Source organism: Coenobita brevimanus, chromosome 71, assembly GCF_032717465.1.
Source record: "Coenobita brevimanus isolate Jiangsu-jjx chromosome 71, ASM3271746v2, whole genome shotgun sequence".
In the NCBI taxonomy this organism is placed as follows: domain Eukaryota; kingdom Metazoa; phylum Arthropoda; class Malacostraca; order Decapoda; family Coenobitidae; genus Coenobita; species Coenobita brevimanus.
The window spans coordinates 31,151,079-31,169,676 of NC_137024.1; the positions used below are offsets into that span (position 1 = coordinate 31,151,079).

General features: G+C 44.0%; 1 protein-coding gene and 1 pseudogene across 2 annotated transcripts in view; both read right to left on the reverse strand.

The window, feature by feature from the left end:
- The window catches only part of LOC145406870 (PAT complex subunit Asterix), a 33,359-nt gene extending 15,951 nt beyond the window's left edge, over positions 1 to 17,408 (reverse strand). Inside the window, exons 1-2 of one of the 2 annotated variants that reach the window (XM_080277984.1) lie at positions 17,306 to 17,382; positions 16,027 to 16,119 (exon numbers count right to left, since the gene is read on the reverse strand). In XM_080277984.1, the coding sequence (XP_080134110.1) occupies positions 16,027 to 16,119; positions 17,306 to 17,355 (143 nt within the window). In that variant the 5' untranslated portion in view covers positions 17,356 to 17,382. Of the gene's footprint in view, positions 1 to 16,026; positions 16,120 to 17,305 lie in introns of both variants that reach the window. The other variant, XM_080277985.1, reaches the window with a different exon arrangement.
- LOC145406926 (5S ribosomal RNA) lies at positions 12,635 to 12,753 on the reverse strand (annotated as a pseudogene).
- Positions 17,409 to 18,598: the final 1,190 nt, after the last annotated feature.

Sequence of the window (18,598 nt, forward strand, 5' to 3'; positions counted from 1 at the left end):
CAACTATTCCTCCTGTTGTAAATCCAGTTCGTGTATCTTGTACAGTATCTTCTCATTCTCTTTCAAATGTTGTCCTAATTCATACATACATCATCTAATCCTGTGTTGCCCCATGAGGAATGTAGGAGCCCGGCGCTAGGCAAGTTGGTCCTGACATTTATTTATTTTTTTTTTTTTATTTATTTTTTTTTAATAAATAACAGAACGGAGGAAGGAAAAACAAATGAGTAAAAAAAAAAATAATCCATACTCCAGATTACTGGTGTCCTCTGTTCATAAAATATCTGTAACAGTTAGACTTGAATAGTTGTGGGTTGGAATTTGGAGGGAAACAACTCTGGAGAAGCAAGTTCCAGAGAGATGCAGTTCGAGGAATGAAAGAATTCTGATAGGCAGAAGTTCTGCCATATGGCTGAGTGACATTCCAGTCATGAGCGCTACCAGATGCCCATGTAGCACAAGGGAAAGTATGGAGAGGTGGCATCATGGACGCAACTTCGTCTGAACATTTGCCAAAAAAATATCTGCAAAATAATGCAAGGGAGTCAACATTCCTTCTTACTTGCAGGGGAGGTAGTTTATATGTAATGGCAGGGTTGTTAATGATTCTAACAGCTTTGTTCTGAATTTTGTCTAGTTGTCTTAACGCAACCTCTCCACAACCATTCCACAAGGGTAAGCAATATTCAAGCTGAGAGCACACATGACTCTTATAAATTATAGCTAACTGCTCATCGGTGAAGAAGTTATGGACTCTGTAAAATAATCCAAGTTTCTTTGAGGCGGTTTTAGCAAGTGATCTGACATGAGAGGTCCAGCTGAGGGCACTGTTAAGTGAGACGCCAAGAATTTCAATACTTTTGGAGATGGGAATATTAGTAGCAATGAAGGTAATGTACGAATCTGGCAATATCTGTCTATTAGTAAACTGTATATATTTAGTTTTACTAGCATTACAAGAGACAAGGTTGTTTTGTCCCCATTCACTGATTGTACAGTAGATATATCTTGATTTATGGAGATGGCTGTACTGAGTTGAGAGGTAGAGATATTAGACTTTGTAAATGGATGTCTGAGTGTGAATGAACTATGTAGTGTTGAGTCATCTGCATATGAGTGAATGGGATTGTGGGTGACAGATAAGAGATCATTAATATGAACCAGAAATAGGGTTGGCGCCAGAACTGATCCCTGCGGCACACCGGCATTAACTAAGTGGAAATTGGAATATACATCATCTACTTTTACTCTTATTTTCTTGTCACTAAGATATGAAGAAATCAAAGGAACAAAAGACGTTAGTCCATAGCAAGGGAGTTTGGACAGCAGGGAACGGTGCCATACTCTGTCGAAAGCTTTAGAGATATCAAGAGCTACTGCATGAGTTTCTCCAAAAAGATCAATTGACTGATGGATGGTATGAGTTAAGAGATTGAGTATATCAATGGTGGATCTTTCGTGGCGAAAACCATATTATCTATCACTAAATAAGTTGTTGGATTCAAGATGTTTAACAATGTGCTTATTAATTAAAGTTTCAAATACCTTACCAAGAGAATATGTGACAGCTATTGGTCTGTAATTGGAGGGGTCCGACGAACTTCCTTTCTTCGGTACTGGGTGGATATTGGCTTCTTTCCATGAATTTGGGAATAAAGAAGTACGTATGCATAGTCTGAATAATTTAGCTAGGACAGAGACAAGTTGAGGAGAACATTTTTTCAAAACAATTAGAGGTTGAAAGTGACCAGCCTCACTCATCCCTGAGTGGCAGTATGTAAGCAATAAACCCCAACCACCCCTTGGATATACACCTACACAGGCTCAATCCGACTGGAGTGCCTTAATTACCTACTAAACCACCAGGTGCCATACTTTGATTATATGGTTACCACTCAGCATAATAAATGGTTTCCTGGTGTACAGGAAACCATTTGGCTTGTCACTCAGTGTAGAGTCACCTGCAGACAGAAGGAAGAGGAAAGAACAAAAGAAAAAAGGACATAAGAGGAAGGAAGGAATGAAAGAAGAAAGAGAGGAAAGGGCAGCCACCTGAGAGCAGCACTACACTGAGTGAGTGGATGGTGAGCGCCCCCACCTACCACAATTCACCTCTAATTAATGACATAGACAACTTTCATGAAACACTGGTTAGTGCAATTGGCTGTAGCTCTTTTGCTGTTGGCTTCTTCATCTTTGGGATCACAATCGTCCTAGATGTTTTCCATTCTTCTGGGTTTTCCACTATTTCCATTTCACTGTTCACACATTCAGTGTCTGCATATGTATCTCTCTATGTGCCACTTTCTTATACTGTATATTTTGGATTCCAGTGCATCAAGTCCAACTACTTTTCTACTTTTTAACTTTTTTAGACATTTCTCAACCTTAACTTTTATATTAGGGCATGTCATTGGACTGATTTTCCTCTCAAGTTTGGTTATCATATCCATATGTTCCCTTATTATTTCTGAGAACATTTGGCATTCTCCTTGTATCCTCTCACCTTCAAAATGTAGCTCCTACCAAGGCTGTGGAGTAGGAGTCGGAGACGGAGTCGGTAAAAAAGTCTGGACTCCAACCACCAGTAAAGAAATTTTTAAACAATGTAGATGTAATGTGGAGCTATTGCCTTTTAAATGACAGCTCCTTCGGTTTTATTTCTTGTTGCTGCTGCAGTTTTTTCTTTTCTCTTATCTTCCACACTTTATTTACAAGTTGTTTGTTGTCTTCCCGTTCTTCATTTATGTTAAACATAAAAATTGGTCCTGCCATCTGTCGACAGAATGACAAGAACAGAATGTCAAAAGACACCATGATCAGCAGATTTAAGAAACTATCATTTTGTCATAATGTAGCTACAACCACTGAAGTCAAATCTTAAGGACATGGGTTTAAACTGCCTGGCAATTCATATGGTTGTGATGGAATGACATCTGGTGTAAGTCATCATGGCGAATTTATTATAGAGAAACTCTAAGGGGTTGGGGTCGGAGAAAGACAAACAAGAAATCAAGGAGACGGAGTCAGATTTGGAGTCGGGTGTTTTGGGTACCGGCTCAACAGCCTTGGCTCCTATGTTTATTTCTTCCTTTCCTCTTCATTCCACATCTTTTTAAAATTACTGTGTTGAGGTGATTCTGATATACAGTATCTCCTTCCAAAATGTTACTAAATGTTTTCTGGCATCTTCTTCATTTAGTAGCTCTTTGTTCTCACTGCATAACTGTACTCTCTCTCTCTTAGTTTACCGAAGCACTCCCACAACATTTTATTTCTGTTTTCATTTTTGTATGGTAGAAGGTGGCAACCATCATCCACTCACTTGATGTATTGCTGCCTACTTCTTTCTTCACCTTTACCATTCTTTTTCTGTGTCTACCCTCCTCTCTTCCTATTTCTCCCATCTTTCCTATCACTTATAATGCTCTCTTCTTTTCAGGTGGCTTTACATTAAGCGATAAGCCTAATGGTTTCCAGTAAGCCAGGAAACCATTTACAATGCTCAGTCATAATCATATAACCAACCCACATGTGTTCCTTATTTGTCAACAAGTGGGTTGGCGGAGGGTTAGTGTCCCTCCCCATAAAATCACTATCTAAAAAACAAACGGCCACCTTTTACAGGATTATGGCATCTGGCTATAGACTGGTAGTTAGACAAACTTCTTTTTTTCACTAGTTATTTTGATCTCATGCCTCATCATTTTGTCTTTTATAATTTTCTGCACTTTTGTTTTTTTGTTCCATTTACATCCCATTCAACATTTTCTTCTTTCTATCACCTTCTTCATTTCTCTTTTGCCTGCTTCCTTTTCTTTACTTCCTTTCTTACCCGATTTGCCATCCAGGGTGAACCTTTCATCTGTTTCATTTTCATTTACACCTATCCCCCATTCTTCGACAAGGATTCATTCCATAAAAAGTGGTTGAATGACGAACTGGTTGAATAAAGAACCGATTATCCCCATGAGATTGTTAAGAAATAGGGGATTAGGTTCCTGACCACCTTCATCACTCAAAAAAGTATTCAATAAAGATGGAAAAAATACCAGTATATATGAACAAAAGTGACACAGGGATTTGAGCTGTTTTTTTATAGACCTGCGTTCTCAAGGAAAATTATTTTAGTACGGTACTACATACATCTCAGATGACTGACATTTGATTTTTGATCAAAAAAGTCTTGGAGAACAAAATGTATCTACTTAGCAATAATAAAGAAAGCCACCTGAACGCCTTCAATAAGAGTGTTTATTGCCAAACCCGTCCACTGGACATGATGTCATCACACCAAACAAACTCAAATGTAATCAATTTAAAACCATAAATAGCAGTGGAATTCTAACTGGAAGTGCTGAAACCTAACTAAGGGGTTTCGCCCCCAAGATCCCCCAATGATTATAACCTACCCAACCTACTGCAAACTCAGATGTGCATTCCGTAAAACTGGTGCCAAAACAGTATCGTGCATTAAGTGCGTTTGTTAATCATTGGCGCAATTGTCACCAGGGTTCATTTTTCATTACCAATGTGGGCCAATTTGGTAATAAAAAATTCGTTTGGTAATGAATCAGCATGATCCATTACCAAACGGGTTTTTCACATGTATGAAGATACAGAGGATGGAGAAACTGGATTGTCTGCTCTCTTTGATTAATCTGCTAGCCTACTTAGCACGAAAATAATCAATATGCTGCTAATTATAAGGAGAGTGATTAATTCCATGTGTATATATAATCAGTAATGTATAAATGTGTACTTTAAGAATTTGGTAACAAAGTTAAATTTAGCAGTGAAAATTGAGGAGTTTGATAATGTGGCCGAGTTCAGATCTAGCAAACCTGATCGTCACCTAACCATGCGATGGCGAAACACTCACTCAGGTTAGTGAGCACATGACTGTGCTTGACAGGGATAATAATGGGGGTCCTGGGTGGAGCAATAGTGGTTCTGCAGTATGGGTATACCCCGATATACAATACCCCTAGATGTGATACCCTGGCTTAGCCATGGGGGTAGAAATACGGTATCACCATACTTCACTTGATGATGACCGCGCCCCGGTTTAACGATGGGCCCTCCAGGGTCTCGTCCAAAGGCGATGGGCCAAACTATTGAATCGCACACATTCCCCCGGCCAGCTGAGCCTGCTTGCCTCCCAGGATGCGCAGAGACACTTGCGCAGCCCCTGCAGCAATCACTCACCCCGCACTCACCCGTATCGTTCTTCTCGCACCAGTCATCTCTGAGCGAGAAACTGTCTTACGCTCGCCCACCCCGCATCGTGTTGCATCACCAACATTATGCAAGCCACTTTGTAGTGCGTTGTAACTGTGTATGAGCAGTGTCGTAAGTAAAGCAGTGATACTAATCGTGTGAGGAGTGCGATTTTGTGTGTATTTTGGCCTCTGATAAGGGCACTGCATGTGGTGGCACTAGTGGTGGTGCTAGTTGAGACCCTAGTCGGGGTGGTAAGTGACCTGCTAGTAATGGTGCTGGCAATGTTCCCGCGAAGTGTGCTCGTAAAACTGTCTCTCGAAGTGAAGTTAGGCAAGGGTGCGTGTGCCATCGCCTCGGCTCTCCACCTGGCCCAGTCGACTGTCTACACCATTGTCAAGAAAGGGGAAGCCATTACGACTGCCGCTGGGGAGGTTGCAATCTTATCTGCCTCCTGTATCACCTGCCATAGAGAGCCTGCAAAGGAGGAGCTGGAGCGGATGCTCCACATATGGGTGGAGGACCAGAATAGGAAGAAGGCACCCATGAGTCAGGTTATCATTTGCACCAAAGCTCGCTCACTATGGAATGAAATAAAGATGAGGCGGAATCTGGACGCTAGCAAAACATTTAAGGCCAGCCATGGGTGGTTTGACCGGTTCAAGAGGCAGGCAAGCCTGCACCACATGAAGATGTACAGTGAGGTGGCGAGTGTGGATGTGGCGGCGGCGGCAGCGCTTCCTGACGAGCTGAAGCGCATCATTGCAGAGGGTGGCTACAGCATGAAGCAGATTTTGAATTTTGACGAGACTGGGCTCATTTAGAAGAGAATGTCCTCAAAGACATTCCTTGCAACAGAGGAAAAGTCTACGCCAGGGTTCAAGGCCTCAAAGGACTGGCTTACACTGCTGTTGGGGGTCAACGCTGAGGGTGACCTCAAGTTGATGCCGCTGCTGGTCTACCATTCCAAGAACCCCAGAGCTCTGATGGGGTATGTGACGGTGAATTTAGAGGTGATTTGGAAGTCAAACAAGAAGGCCTGGCCGACTTCCAACACATGTTCTTCCTATTTTCACTTCTACCTCTTTCGTGTCCTCAAGAGGTATGCCTCCAGGATGAACTTAGCCAACAGATTTCTCGTGGTGGTAGACAATGAGCCTAGCCACCCTCCCGCAATGAATGACTGGGCAACGAACATAGAAGTGGTGTTCCTGCCCCCCAACACCACGTCTTTGTTGCACCAGGACCAGGGGAAGATAACAATGTTTAAGGCATATTACCTCCGCCTCACAATGCAGCAGTTGGTGAGGGCCTGTGACAGCGACAACAAGATGACAGTGCAAACCTTCTGGAAATGCTATAATATACACAACACCACAGAACATCACTGCTGTGTGGCAGGAAGTTAGCTAGCCCACACTGAACAGTGAGTGGTGGAAGCTGTGGCCAGGGTGCGTTCACTCCTTCACCTGCTTCTCTGAGGGTGTGCAAGTTCCACTAGTGCAACGTGTGCATCAGAAAATTGTTCAACTGTTGCACGAGGCGGGCTTCGGGGAGGTCGATGGGGAGGAATATGCAGGAAGTTCTGGAAAGCCACAGGGAGGAGCTCAGCAATGAAGAGCTCCTCAATATGGAGCTTCGGCAGGCACATCAGGAGGCACAGGAGGAGGTCATCCCTGAAGTGTGAGCCCTCAATATGAAAATTCTGAGGGAGATGGTGACCAAGGTGGACGAGGTCATTGCACTTATGAGCACACATGACCCTCTCTCAGGACAAAGCAAGGTTGCATCTGATCAGCTGGAGGAAGGGATGAAGGTGTACAGGACAATGCTGGAGGAAATGAAGAAGGCTGCCAGGCAGACTACAATCACTGCCTTCTTCAAACAGGCCCCCACCATGCCAGCAACCTGCAGAGGATCTCCCCAGCCCTCAACCAGCAGAGCATCTCCCTGGCCATCGACCAGCAGAGCATCTCCCCGGCCATCGACCAGCAGAGCATCTCCCCGGCCATCGACCAGCAGAGACACACCCAGGGTCTCGTCCCACCGAGGATGTGCTCGACTCCTAATGCTGGACCTCACCTCCACCTGATCCCTGTCTCCTGTGTCACCTATGTCTCCACCGAGGTACTCTGCCACTCCATCGCTGCCTTCCTCACCCCACCCTGCATCCCCCACACCACTTCAGCCATTGCCTCCGTATCCCTTGCCATGACATGAGCCACCGCATCTGTCTCCCTCACTACTTCATTAGTCATTGCAGTGGTCTCCCTCGCCACCTCACAGGTCATCGCAGCTGTCTCCTTCATCACCTCCTCTGTCATCACATCGTACTCCATTGCCACCCCCAGAGCCATTGCATAGCATCCCATTGCCACTGCCTGAGTCATCGCATCGCACTCCATCACCACTGCCTGAGTCATTATATCGCACTCCATCACTACACAAGAACCAGTACATCAGTCTCCCGCTATGATCACCCCACCTCCCCAGGATTCCCTGCCCCCCCTGACCCTCCCCCAGAGATGGGGTTTGAGGGCTTTGAGGAGGATGAATAAATGGAAGAGTTCCCCCAGGGTAGACCTTACTAGATCATACAGCCCTGCTAGGTTACAGGAGTGCACTACCCCTCCTGGCATGGCAGCTACTGGGAGCAGCTCAAACTCACGACCCCCTGGTTCTGAGCTTGATGCTCTACCACTAAGCTACCCTGTCCCCCTTGAGGAGGATGAGTGGGTGCTAGGGAGCACCACATGTTCCCTAGCCTTGGGGAGGATAGCAAGGATGACGACCAGGACTGGACATGGACTTGCAAAAAGTGATGAAAGGTGTTTGATATTTTCTGACGTTTTTTACGATTTTCTGATTTAGTTTGTTGGTTTCAGTGAGTTATTTACAGGTGTTAGGCTTAAGTTAGCTTCTTTTACAGCTGTCAGGGCATTTAGATTGACTTTAAACTTTTATTAGGTCTCACTTGGTTGGGTTTAGGACTTGGTTGGTGGGGGAACCCAAGGCTGAAAACCACATCCCTATACTTTACATGTTAATCTACCCTGATATACAGTATGATACCTCGCCTAGCGATAGGTATTTACCCAACCACTTGCACTGTTAAACCGGGGTATACCTGTATGTGCCCCTGTATAGTCTCCTTTGTAGTTCCTCCTGTTGTTGGGTTGGCGACTGAATGGGGTTCCTTCCACCAGGTGACTGAAAATTAGTACAATATGATCACTAGTTCCTAATGGGGCTCTGTATTCTACGTCTTCTATCTCTAGTTCATCTTTGGTAAAAATGAGATCCAAAAGTGGGGGTTGTCACTCCCACATGCATGGGTAAACTCCCTGACATGTTGGTATAAGAGTGCATTTTGACTATAGTCGTGGCGCATGACTCTGAGGTTGTTATTACTGAGCCCTGGCAACCTACCCCTCAACAGTGCATCCCATTTCGTGTATAACAAGAGATGCAAGTGATTTGTGTATAATATGTTTGTGTATTATAATATTTGTGTACAGTGGGGCACCAACTTTCGCTACAGCAGGATTCGCGGAATCCACTTTCGCGGCATGCACCAAATATTCCCTAACTTCCACTTTCGCTTGAAAAAAATCGATTTTCGCGCACAAATTTTGGGTTTGGGACAATATTTTGAACTCTGAATTTCCTGCACCGCCCGCCCGCAACCCACGGCCATCTTGAATGACGTCATGTCAACACTCTGTCCACCCATTCCCGCCATTGTGTACAAGCGTGCTAGCTCCATTGTGTTGGATTCTCACGGTTCAATGGCCTCTACTATACCTGGTAGTGTGGGGAAAGGGCCTGGTGGTGTGGAGGGAGAGCCTGGTGGTGTGGGGGTAGGGCCGGGAGGCAGTGGTGGTGATAAAAAGTGGCCGGGACATTCAAAGTCGGGAGGAAAGGCTCGGATACTTACCCCCAACATCCATTAAACACCTCAACCTGGTCTCTGTGGTGTTTCTCCTCATATAATGTGTACTGTACAGTTTTTATTGTTTGTATCTCACAATGCAATGTACAATAGTGATTTGATGTACTGTACTGTACTGCAAGTGAAAATGAAAATCTGATGTTACTTTAGGATAACCGGGAACCAATTAGCCTTTTTGCCATAAAGACAATGCCCCAATTTTCTCTAATTCCACTTTCGCGCATTATTTTTGGACCCAATTAGGCGCGAAAATTGGTGCCCCACTGTATAATATATTCGTGCATAATAATATGATTAGTGTATAATACAAAATCAGATGCACTTTTGAATGGTAGGTTGCCAGGGTACGATAATGACAGTCTCAGAGTCGTGGGCCGCGACTATAGCTTAAAAAAATTTACTTTGTTCACTTTCTACACTCCCTTCCACAAAATGAATAACAAAACTTGATAAGCATGTATATTAGACATTTTGACTAGTGACTGCCTTATACTGTACTTCGGTAATATTGTACTCTCTTGAAGAATTTGGAAGCCTATTGGTGCACCCTAAATGTGTTCTGTTTCCCTTTACTTCAACTATACAAGCTACTGTCTCATTATTTCTTCACGCTTCATTTGAGTACTGTACTGTAGTCTGAAAAAGTAAGATCTTTTTGAACTAAAATAATTGCTCTGCTACTGGCATTAGTTTGCCCATCTTTTCTATAAATGGCATAAGTTACAATCAAAGTACGGTGCAGCAAATCCTGAAAACTTAATTTGGTTTCAGCACTCACCACTCTCGCTCATCTACTCACTCACCACCCTCTCTCACACACACACACACACACACACACGAGACAAGCAGGAGTGGGGGGAGGGGGGGAGGGATGGAGAGGGAGACAGCCAGGAGTGGGGGAAGGGAGGGGGGACATGCCTGGCAGTGCTGAGTGTGGTGGGGGATGGAAGAAGGAGGGGGCAAGAAGAGAGGGGATGGAGGGAGGAAGGGAGGACTGGGACAGCCTTGTTTCAAACCTGGAGAGAGACAAGGTGTTGGACTGGAGAGGCGAGATGTCAGACTAGTGAGGCAATGGACATTCAAATTGTTCAGATTGTGGGAATGTTCCCCTATTTCTTGTGTTTGGTCTAGTGAAACACCGGTTATTGATGTGCTGGATAACAGGGTATGGGTGTATAAAGTCAACAACTGTGCAGAGGTAAAGAAGGTATGGAGTTGGCTTTGCACACCCAATCTTGTGGAAGGAGATTTTACAAGGAAGGTAATATGTTCTTTCCAGGATAAATCCTGACAGAATCAAACCCCAAGTATGTTTAAAGATGATGCAGGATTGAGCTGGATATTGTTAAAATTTAGAGGGTACTCCTGTGGAAGATTCTGTCAGGTCGATAGATGAAAGAACTGAGTTTTTGATGCATTAAAAACAACAAGGTTATTTTTACCTCAATCAGAGATATGAGCCAAGTTAGACATTAGGTGTGCCATACGCCATGTTAGACATTAGGTGTGCCATAGCCTCATCCCTTGTTTGTTGAAGCAACTGCTGAGATGGACACTGCAGGAAGCAAATGGAAAGGTGAAGGATGGAGTCATCAGTGTATGAGAGGATAGGGACAGATGTACAGCTTAGAAGGTCATTAATGAATAAAAGGAAGAGAGTTGCTGATAGGACAGAGCCCTCAGGAACACCATTACTGACAGCTCTAGGAGAAGAACAATGGCCATTTACAACAGCAGCTACAGAACAACCAGAAAGGAAGCTAGAGATGAAGGCACAGATAGAATGGGAGAAACCGTATGAGGGCAGTCTGGAAATTAAAGATTTATGCCAGACTCAATTGAAAGCCTTTGAGATGTCAAGTGCAATGGCAACACTTTTGCCAAAGTCCCAAAAGGAGGATGACCAGGAGTCAGAAAGGTAGGTGAGAAGATCACCAGTGGAGTGTCCCTGGTTGAACCTATAATGAGGATCAGAAAGAAGGCTGTGATAGGAAGGATGCTTTAAATTTTTTTTGTTTTGAACAGACTTGAAAACTTTTGATATACACCATGTTAAATCACTATCATTTTAAATGTCAAGACCAACTGCCTAGCCCCGGGCTGCTACGCTCCTCTTAGGGCAATGTAGGATTGGATGATGGATGGATAAAGCAACTGGGCGATAGTTAGAGGGCTGGGAATGGTCACCCTTCTTTGGTACTGGCTGAATGAGTGCAAGCTTCCAGCAAGAAGGAATGGTGCAAGTTGATGGACAAAAACGAGAGTTTACCTAGGCAGGGTGTATGCACAGCAGCACAGTTCTTGAGGACAGCAGGAGGGACCCCATCAGGCCCATATGAGTTGTTGGTATTAAGGCCAGTGATGGCAGAGAATACATCAATTGAACAAATTTTAATGTCAGCCATGAGGAAGTCACAGGGGGGAAGAGATGGAGGGACAGCACCGGAATCATCTAAGGTAGAACTGGAGAAGAAAGTCTGAGCGAAGAGTTCTGCTTTATCAGTAGAAGAAATAGCTACAGAGCCATCAGAGTGGAAAAGTGGAGGGAAGGATGATGAGGTAAAGTTGTTAGAAAGGGTACTGGCAAGGTGCCACAAGGAATGGGAAGAATTCGAGTTGAAGGGTTCAGAGAACTTGGTACGGATGAAATTATTTTAACAGAGCGAAGAACAGATTTAGCAAGATTCTGGGCAGAAACATAAAAGAGATGTGATTCATGGGTGGGTTGGCTCCAGTACCTTTTGTAGGCCTTCTTGTTGTGGACAGCATTTGAACAAGCGTGATGAAACCAAGGTTTTTTTTTTGCATTAGTCAAAGGATATGAGAATGGAATGTATGCTTCCATGCCCTAGAGAATAACCTTCGCAATGCGCATGGCACACTCAGATGGCTCTTGGCCATGGAAGCAATAATCATTACAGGAAAAATCAAAGAAGTACTGCCTGCGGGCCTCCCAGTCAGAAGCTCCAGAGTGCCACAACTGATGTTTCTTTGGAGGGTCCACAGGCCGTACTGGAGCAACAGGACATGTTAAGGTATTAGCCAACTGAGAAAGATTTACAATGTAAGCAGAATGATCAGTTGCAAGGAAGAGGTCAAGTATGTTCGAACTCTCTCCAAAGCAGTCAGGGATATGGGTAGGCAGCTGGACAAGCTGCTCTAGGTTATTAATGGTAGAAAAGATGTAAGCTTGTTCACCATGTGGATCAGTGAAAGGAGAGGAGTGCCAAAGGTGGTGGTGAACAATGAAATCTCCTAGAATGGAGATTTCAGAGAAAAGAGAAATGGATATGATCTGTTCCATCGCAGAAGTTAAGATAGTCGAATTTTTCAGTCAGTAGAATTTTCATTCATTCATTGCCAGACGCCATGTATCCCAGACGGGGTGGCCAATGGCTTAGAGTTAATTGTTTTACAGGGAGGGGCACTAATCCTCCACCAACCCCACTTGACACGTAGGGATGCCAACAGCATCTGGTGTTCCCAGGCGGTCACCCATCCAAGTACTAACCAGACCCAACGTTGCTTAACTTCGCTGATCGGACAGGAAGCGGTGTACTCAACGTGGTATGGATAAATAAACAGCACAAATATATTTAGTAAGGGAATGACAGGAAAGCTGAAGCTACAGTAGTAGAATATTCTGATTAATCAAGTTCAGGAACACGAGAGCAAGATAAGTCGTTGCGTACATATATGCAACAGCCACCTATGGCTTTGAAATGAGTATACAGAAAAATAGAAGGATACAGAGAAGCATTTGCAATCAGTTGCCTCAGACAGCTGACTCTCAGTTAGCAAGAGAAGGTGAGGTTTAGAGGAGGAAAGGTGGTGCTCAACAGAGAGAAAGTTAGAGGAAAAGCTGAAAATGTTGCAGACATGAAGGAGAAGTGAGTCAGACAGTGGTTCCAGGCATCTTGCTGGGTCGTCTCTGGGAGAGGGGCAGATGGTGGAGGCATTTATGTCCCTCTCCCTGGGGACTCCGAGGCTTGGTTAAATGATGCCATTTTTTGAATTTTAAACAGAAAGTGTAGTGTGTAATGTGCATGTAGTTTGGTGTTGACCGTTAAAGAAACTTGTATTGGAGAGTAAGCTGGCCTACTCTCTGTTACTGAAATACAGCCAAGTCGCCTAAGGCGCAGCTAATTGGTTCTGGACCGCACCCGTGCCATACAAATAACTAAACCTATGGGAAAAATGGAATTTGGTTCTGGACGTTCACCCAAAGTCACCCTTTTCCCCACTTTACACACGCACACAATCAAGCAATTGGTCAATGCATGTATTACAAGTAACAATAGACACAAAAAACAGGAGGGTGATCAGTTACAAGCAGTTTGGCTACACAGTGAGAGGGATTTGAATGGAGGGCAAGGGCTGAGGTTCGCTCTCCAGCCGCCAGGGGAATTTGCCCACGCGTTTCAAACCTTGCCGTGCCTGTGCCATAGGCATAGTCGTAGTAGTTGTTCCCTAGGCAGTCTGGCCATACAGCCCCGAGTCCCTAAGGAAGGCCATGGCCAAGACTGGGCTTTCCCACAGAGCTCTCAAGGAGTGTATGTTGTGTTGTTGGCGTAGGTGATTGTGTGCAATGCAGTCTTCCATACTGTGCTTAATAGTATGGGATGCTGTGCTGCATTCTCGACATGCATCAGCAACGGAGTCATCTAACCTCTTCTGGTAACTTAAGAGGGCTGGATGATGCCCACATCTCAGCCTGGCCAGGTGGACGCTGTCCTCATGAAGGAGATAGGATTCGGAGGGGTGGATATTAGGAGACCGTGCATGCAGCTGTGTGTTGTCTTTACAGTGCTTGTAAGAATTATCGAGCGCCTATGGCAGGGCGCGCAATACTTATGGCCAAAAAAGAATCACCCGTTTTTGGTACTAAAAATTGAGCCAGATGTTTGCGGCGCTAGCATGATGTCACGGTAGCCTGAGGCCTTACTGCGTGCTGGTTGGTTCCTGCCTCAGTTGCCTACGGGCTGCCTGAGAGAGAGGAACTCCGCTGCGTCTCCCTCTCTTATTGCGCCATTTTTTCGGAGTGTCCTGCAGTGTTTTGACTTTCGCCACTTTGTTATGGCACCTACCCGTGAACTATCGAGTGAAATCATATCCTAGATCATTGCTCTAAAGGAGGCAGGCCACCGAACGAAGGAAATTAGTGAATTGGTTGGCATGGTTCAATTGACAGTGTGTAGGTGGTGCACCCATTTTCGAGTGGAAAACAGTGGTGATGTTCCCACAAAGAAACCGCGGTCTGGTAGGCCCAGGAAAACTTCCCCGAGGTCTGTTAATGTTTTAAAATGTGCAGTGGAGTCTAATCCTCGTGTGAGTGCAAGGAAAATAAAGGAGAGAAACCCGGAAGTGTTTGGTGAGGTTTCTGTGCGCACAGTGTCTCAAAGGGTCCATGAACTTGGTTACACAAGTCACAGGCCTGTGAGAAAGCCTCTTCTCACACGTTACCAGCGACTTTGTACGCTTGCCTTTGCTAACAAATACATTAACCGGGGTGAGGTGCAATGGTTGTCAGTGCTGTGGTCTGATGAGGCAACGTTTAGTGTTACCTGTAATCGAGGAGCATGTGTGTACCGGCGCAAAGGTAATGATCCGCTTGACCCACGTTATGTGGAAAGCATAGTTAAACACCCTGATTTACCGTGCTCATGGTATGGGGTTGTTTTTCTGTTAAAGGTTTGGGGAAGCTTGTTGTACTTCCCAAGAACTGCAGAGTGAATCAGGACGTTTATCTGGAGCTTCTTTGTGATCATTTACCAGAGTCCTTCGAGCTCACAGGTGCACGAGTGTTTCAGCAGGACGGTGCACCTGCTCATAAGGCCAAATTGGTCACCAACTGGCTTTGTGACTGCGAGGTATCATTCATGAAAGACTGGCCAGGCAATAGCCCAGACCTCAAGCCGATAGAAAACCTCTGGTACCTCGTAAAGAAGAATCTCCAACGGAAGGACGTGAGCTCTCTGCCTAAGCTGGAAGCCGCCATTCGTGACTCCTGAGACAAAATACCCCTCCGGCACCTCAGGAACCTCGCCCTTTCACTTCCAAGACGTCTCAGGTCCGTGCAGAAGCGTAAAGGATACCCTACGAAGCACTAAAAGTAAATAAAATGCATTATTTATATGTTTTTTTTAATGTTGAAAGGTTTGTTTCGTAGGAGGGACGCAGGGCGCTCGATACTTCTGACGAGCACTGTAAGTGACTGAATGGAGCAGTGGGTGATCTGAGTAAGGATATGCTTCTGGAAGCTGGTCGGAGATGCGCGAAGGGGGAAAAATGACAGTAGGCGTATTTGTGTATGATATCGTGTGCTGGGTGTTGTTTTGATGTTCCTTGGTGTGTGTGGATGTGTTGCCATGTAATGCAGTGGATGTTATGGGTTTCAGGATGCTGCAGTGAGAATTTGGGTGCCTATCATGTCTAGGTGAGAGGCAACTAAATTCTCGCCGGGGGAATTTGCCCATGCATTTCAAACCTTGCTGCACCCGTGCCATAGGGATAGTAAATGCACGTGGTTCGTTTTTTGGGTCTGGCACCTTGCCATGTCACAGAAAACCGTGGCATAGAAGCACCAGCTTTCCATCCACCTTGGCAGTACCGCCCTGCTCAAATGGTGCTACAGTCTACTCCTGCTACATCAGCAACTACTTATTTTACACTCCAAGCAAAGATCAAGAGGTAAATATAAACGACAGTGATGCAGGGATTGAAGGTGTTTTCTTATAGACCTAAATTCTCATGGAAAATAATTTTAGTATGTGATACATCTCAGGTAATTAACATTTTATTATCAATTTAAAAAAATATTGGAGAACAAATGAAATATACCCACAGTACAGTACTTAGCAATATTATAGAAAGCCGCCTGAATGTCCCTGATAACGTGTTTATTGCCAATCCCGTCGACTGGACATAACGTCAACATACCAACCAAACTCAAATGTATACAATTTAAAACCATAAATAGCAATGAAAGCATAACTGGAGTCACTGGAAGCTAACTGGGGGTTTTACCTCCACCCAGTGGTTATAACTTACCTCACAGCATGCATATTAAAAAATTTGCATGAAAACAGAATTGTGTGTTAAGAGCGTTCATTAATTATGAAATGTTCGGCAATCGTCATAAGACCACGTGATGGTGAAGGTAGGTGCAATCATACTGTAAAGCAAATCTTTAAATACATCACAGAGGAGATACCGGTATTCATTAAAATATGATACAGATTAGTAAAACAGCAGTTGGTGATTTAATTAGAACGTGGTCAATTTTTGGTAGTCACATCACACGACTTAGGAAATCTGATACAACCATGTTGTAGACCACATTATTTTGAATCTATTCCACTATAAACTTGGTTTTGGAAATACATACTTAATGTGAAAATCCTATACAGTATTTAATTACCTTGGTACTCTGCCAACGTCTGCCAATAATGCCCATTTTTTTAAACTTTGAAAGATGGCTGTCAAATGTAAGTGAGGTTAGGTTGGATAAAGCTTGGTTTGGTTAGAGTTAGTTAAATCATTAAACTTCCCATTGCTTTGACATGATAGACTGACACACCCATCAGAATGATGGCTGGTAAACAACATGGCCAGTCAGAAAGGCTGTCGGTAAACACTGCCACAGGCGACCATGCTGCCTTCTTAACTACCCCCCAGAATTGGTACCAGTATATTTTGTCTTGGGTCAACCTAATCTCCAAAACGAGATATTTCCAAAGAAAATGAAGCTCAAATTCATTCAAACCACACTAAAATTGACCAGAAAATATATTTTTTGTTTCAATATAGAGTGAACTACCCAAAACAGACCCTCAACACTTATTCCGCAAAATGTAAGACACGCAGTATGAAATACCATAATGGAACCTATTAACGAACATTATTAAAAGCCACCATTAAAAATAAGCCCACTACACACGCTACTCTACAAAGATTAAAAAGGATCCTGTCAACACTTCATTCCAATAAGAAAATTGGAAATATCACGTCATTTTCATAGGTAATATTGTAAATGAACAAGATTCATGTGATGCAAATCTACTAGAGTTAAAATGCCACACATATGACATCTGGTGATTTATATTTTCCATTTAGAGCTTTTGCTGTCTTCACCTGGTAATTTTATCTGCTCTCCTGGGATCTGAGCTGTGATTAGCCTGCATTATGATGAAGAGGTGAAAGTCGAGTAACAATGTCCTCACGTCGTCTGCAGTTGACGGTCTTCACAATACGGTGACATCTCAGCGCCAATAGAGCAGTTTGGGGGAAGACTTTATCTTTTCAGCTGATAAGGAAAAGGCAGGAATGGAAGTACAGATTTATATTTTCAACCATCACTTGAAATATGTAAGACTGAAATGCAGAAATCAAAATTACTGTTGTTTTCCCTAGGCGAAGACTGCATATCTTCGTTCCAGCAACAACAACGTCACATTCGTATTATCTCAAATTTACACTGACCTCACTTTTAGTATCCTTGTATTTCTTGAACGTGCTCAATTACTGAAGGGTGGTGTACTTACAAGGGAGGTACCTTAAGTAGAAATCAATATATTTTAACTGTAATGCTAGGTGTTTTAGGGTCGGCTTCCCGTCTCTCTAACGCGTAGTGTGTAGCTGGGTTCTCTTTCTAGACAAATAAGAGAGAGGCAGGACACAAAAACTCAAGGCAACAGCCTTACATGTGTATTGCTAAATGCTACAGTGGAACAGGCAGATGTCGATGTCACAAATACAGTTATGCTGAACAGTTATTGTCGGCTTCCCGTCCCTCTAACGCCTTGTGTGTAGCTGGGTTCTCTTCCTAGACCGGTTAGACAAACAGGAGAGAGGTAGGACACAAAAACTCAAGGCAACAATCTTACATGTGTATTACTAAATTCTACAGCGAAACGGGTAGATGTCACAAATACAGGTATACGCCTAGATATGAGGTGTTAGTATCGCGCAGGATACTGGTCGGGACAAGAAAGGTCGGGTAAGGTAAATAGCACTTAGGACAGAGGGGTTATGCACTATTATTGCAGGAAGTCTAGGTTCTATATAGTGGTGGAATTGGTAGACTATTTCACTGTGGGTAATTATTACTTTAACACTGGAGCCCGCGTATGGTCTTAGTGTGGTGCGGTGTTACTATTTGGTAGCGTGTTCACTGTGATAGACCCGTGTTTCACTGCCTTGCCGAGTTCACTGTTTCACTGTTACCTTGCTTATTCCACCACTCTTTTATATTGTCACTGTTGCTTTTCTCACTGACTTCCTTTATACTGTTAACTCACAATTCTGCATTTACTTCACTGTCACGGGCACTGTGCTTTTACTGTCGCTCCTTTCGGATCTGGGCGTCGTGGCGGTCATGTACAAGGGCGGCGGAGGTGACTCAGCCTCAGTACTGAGGGGGCTGGG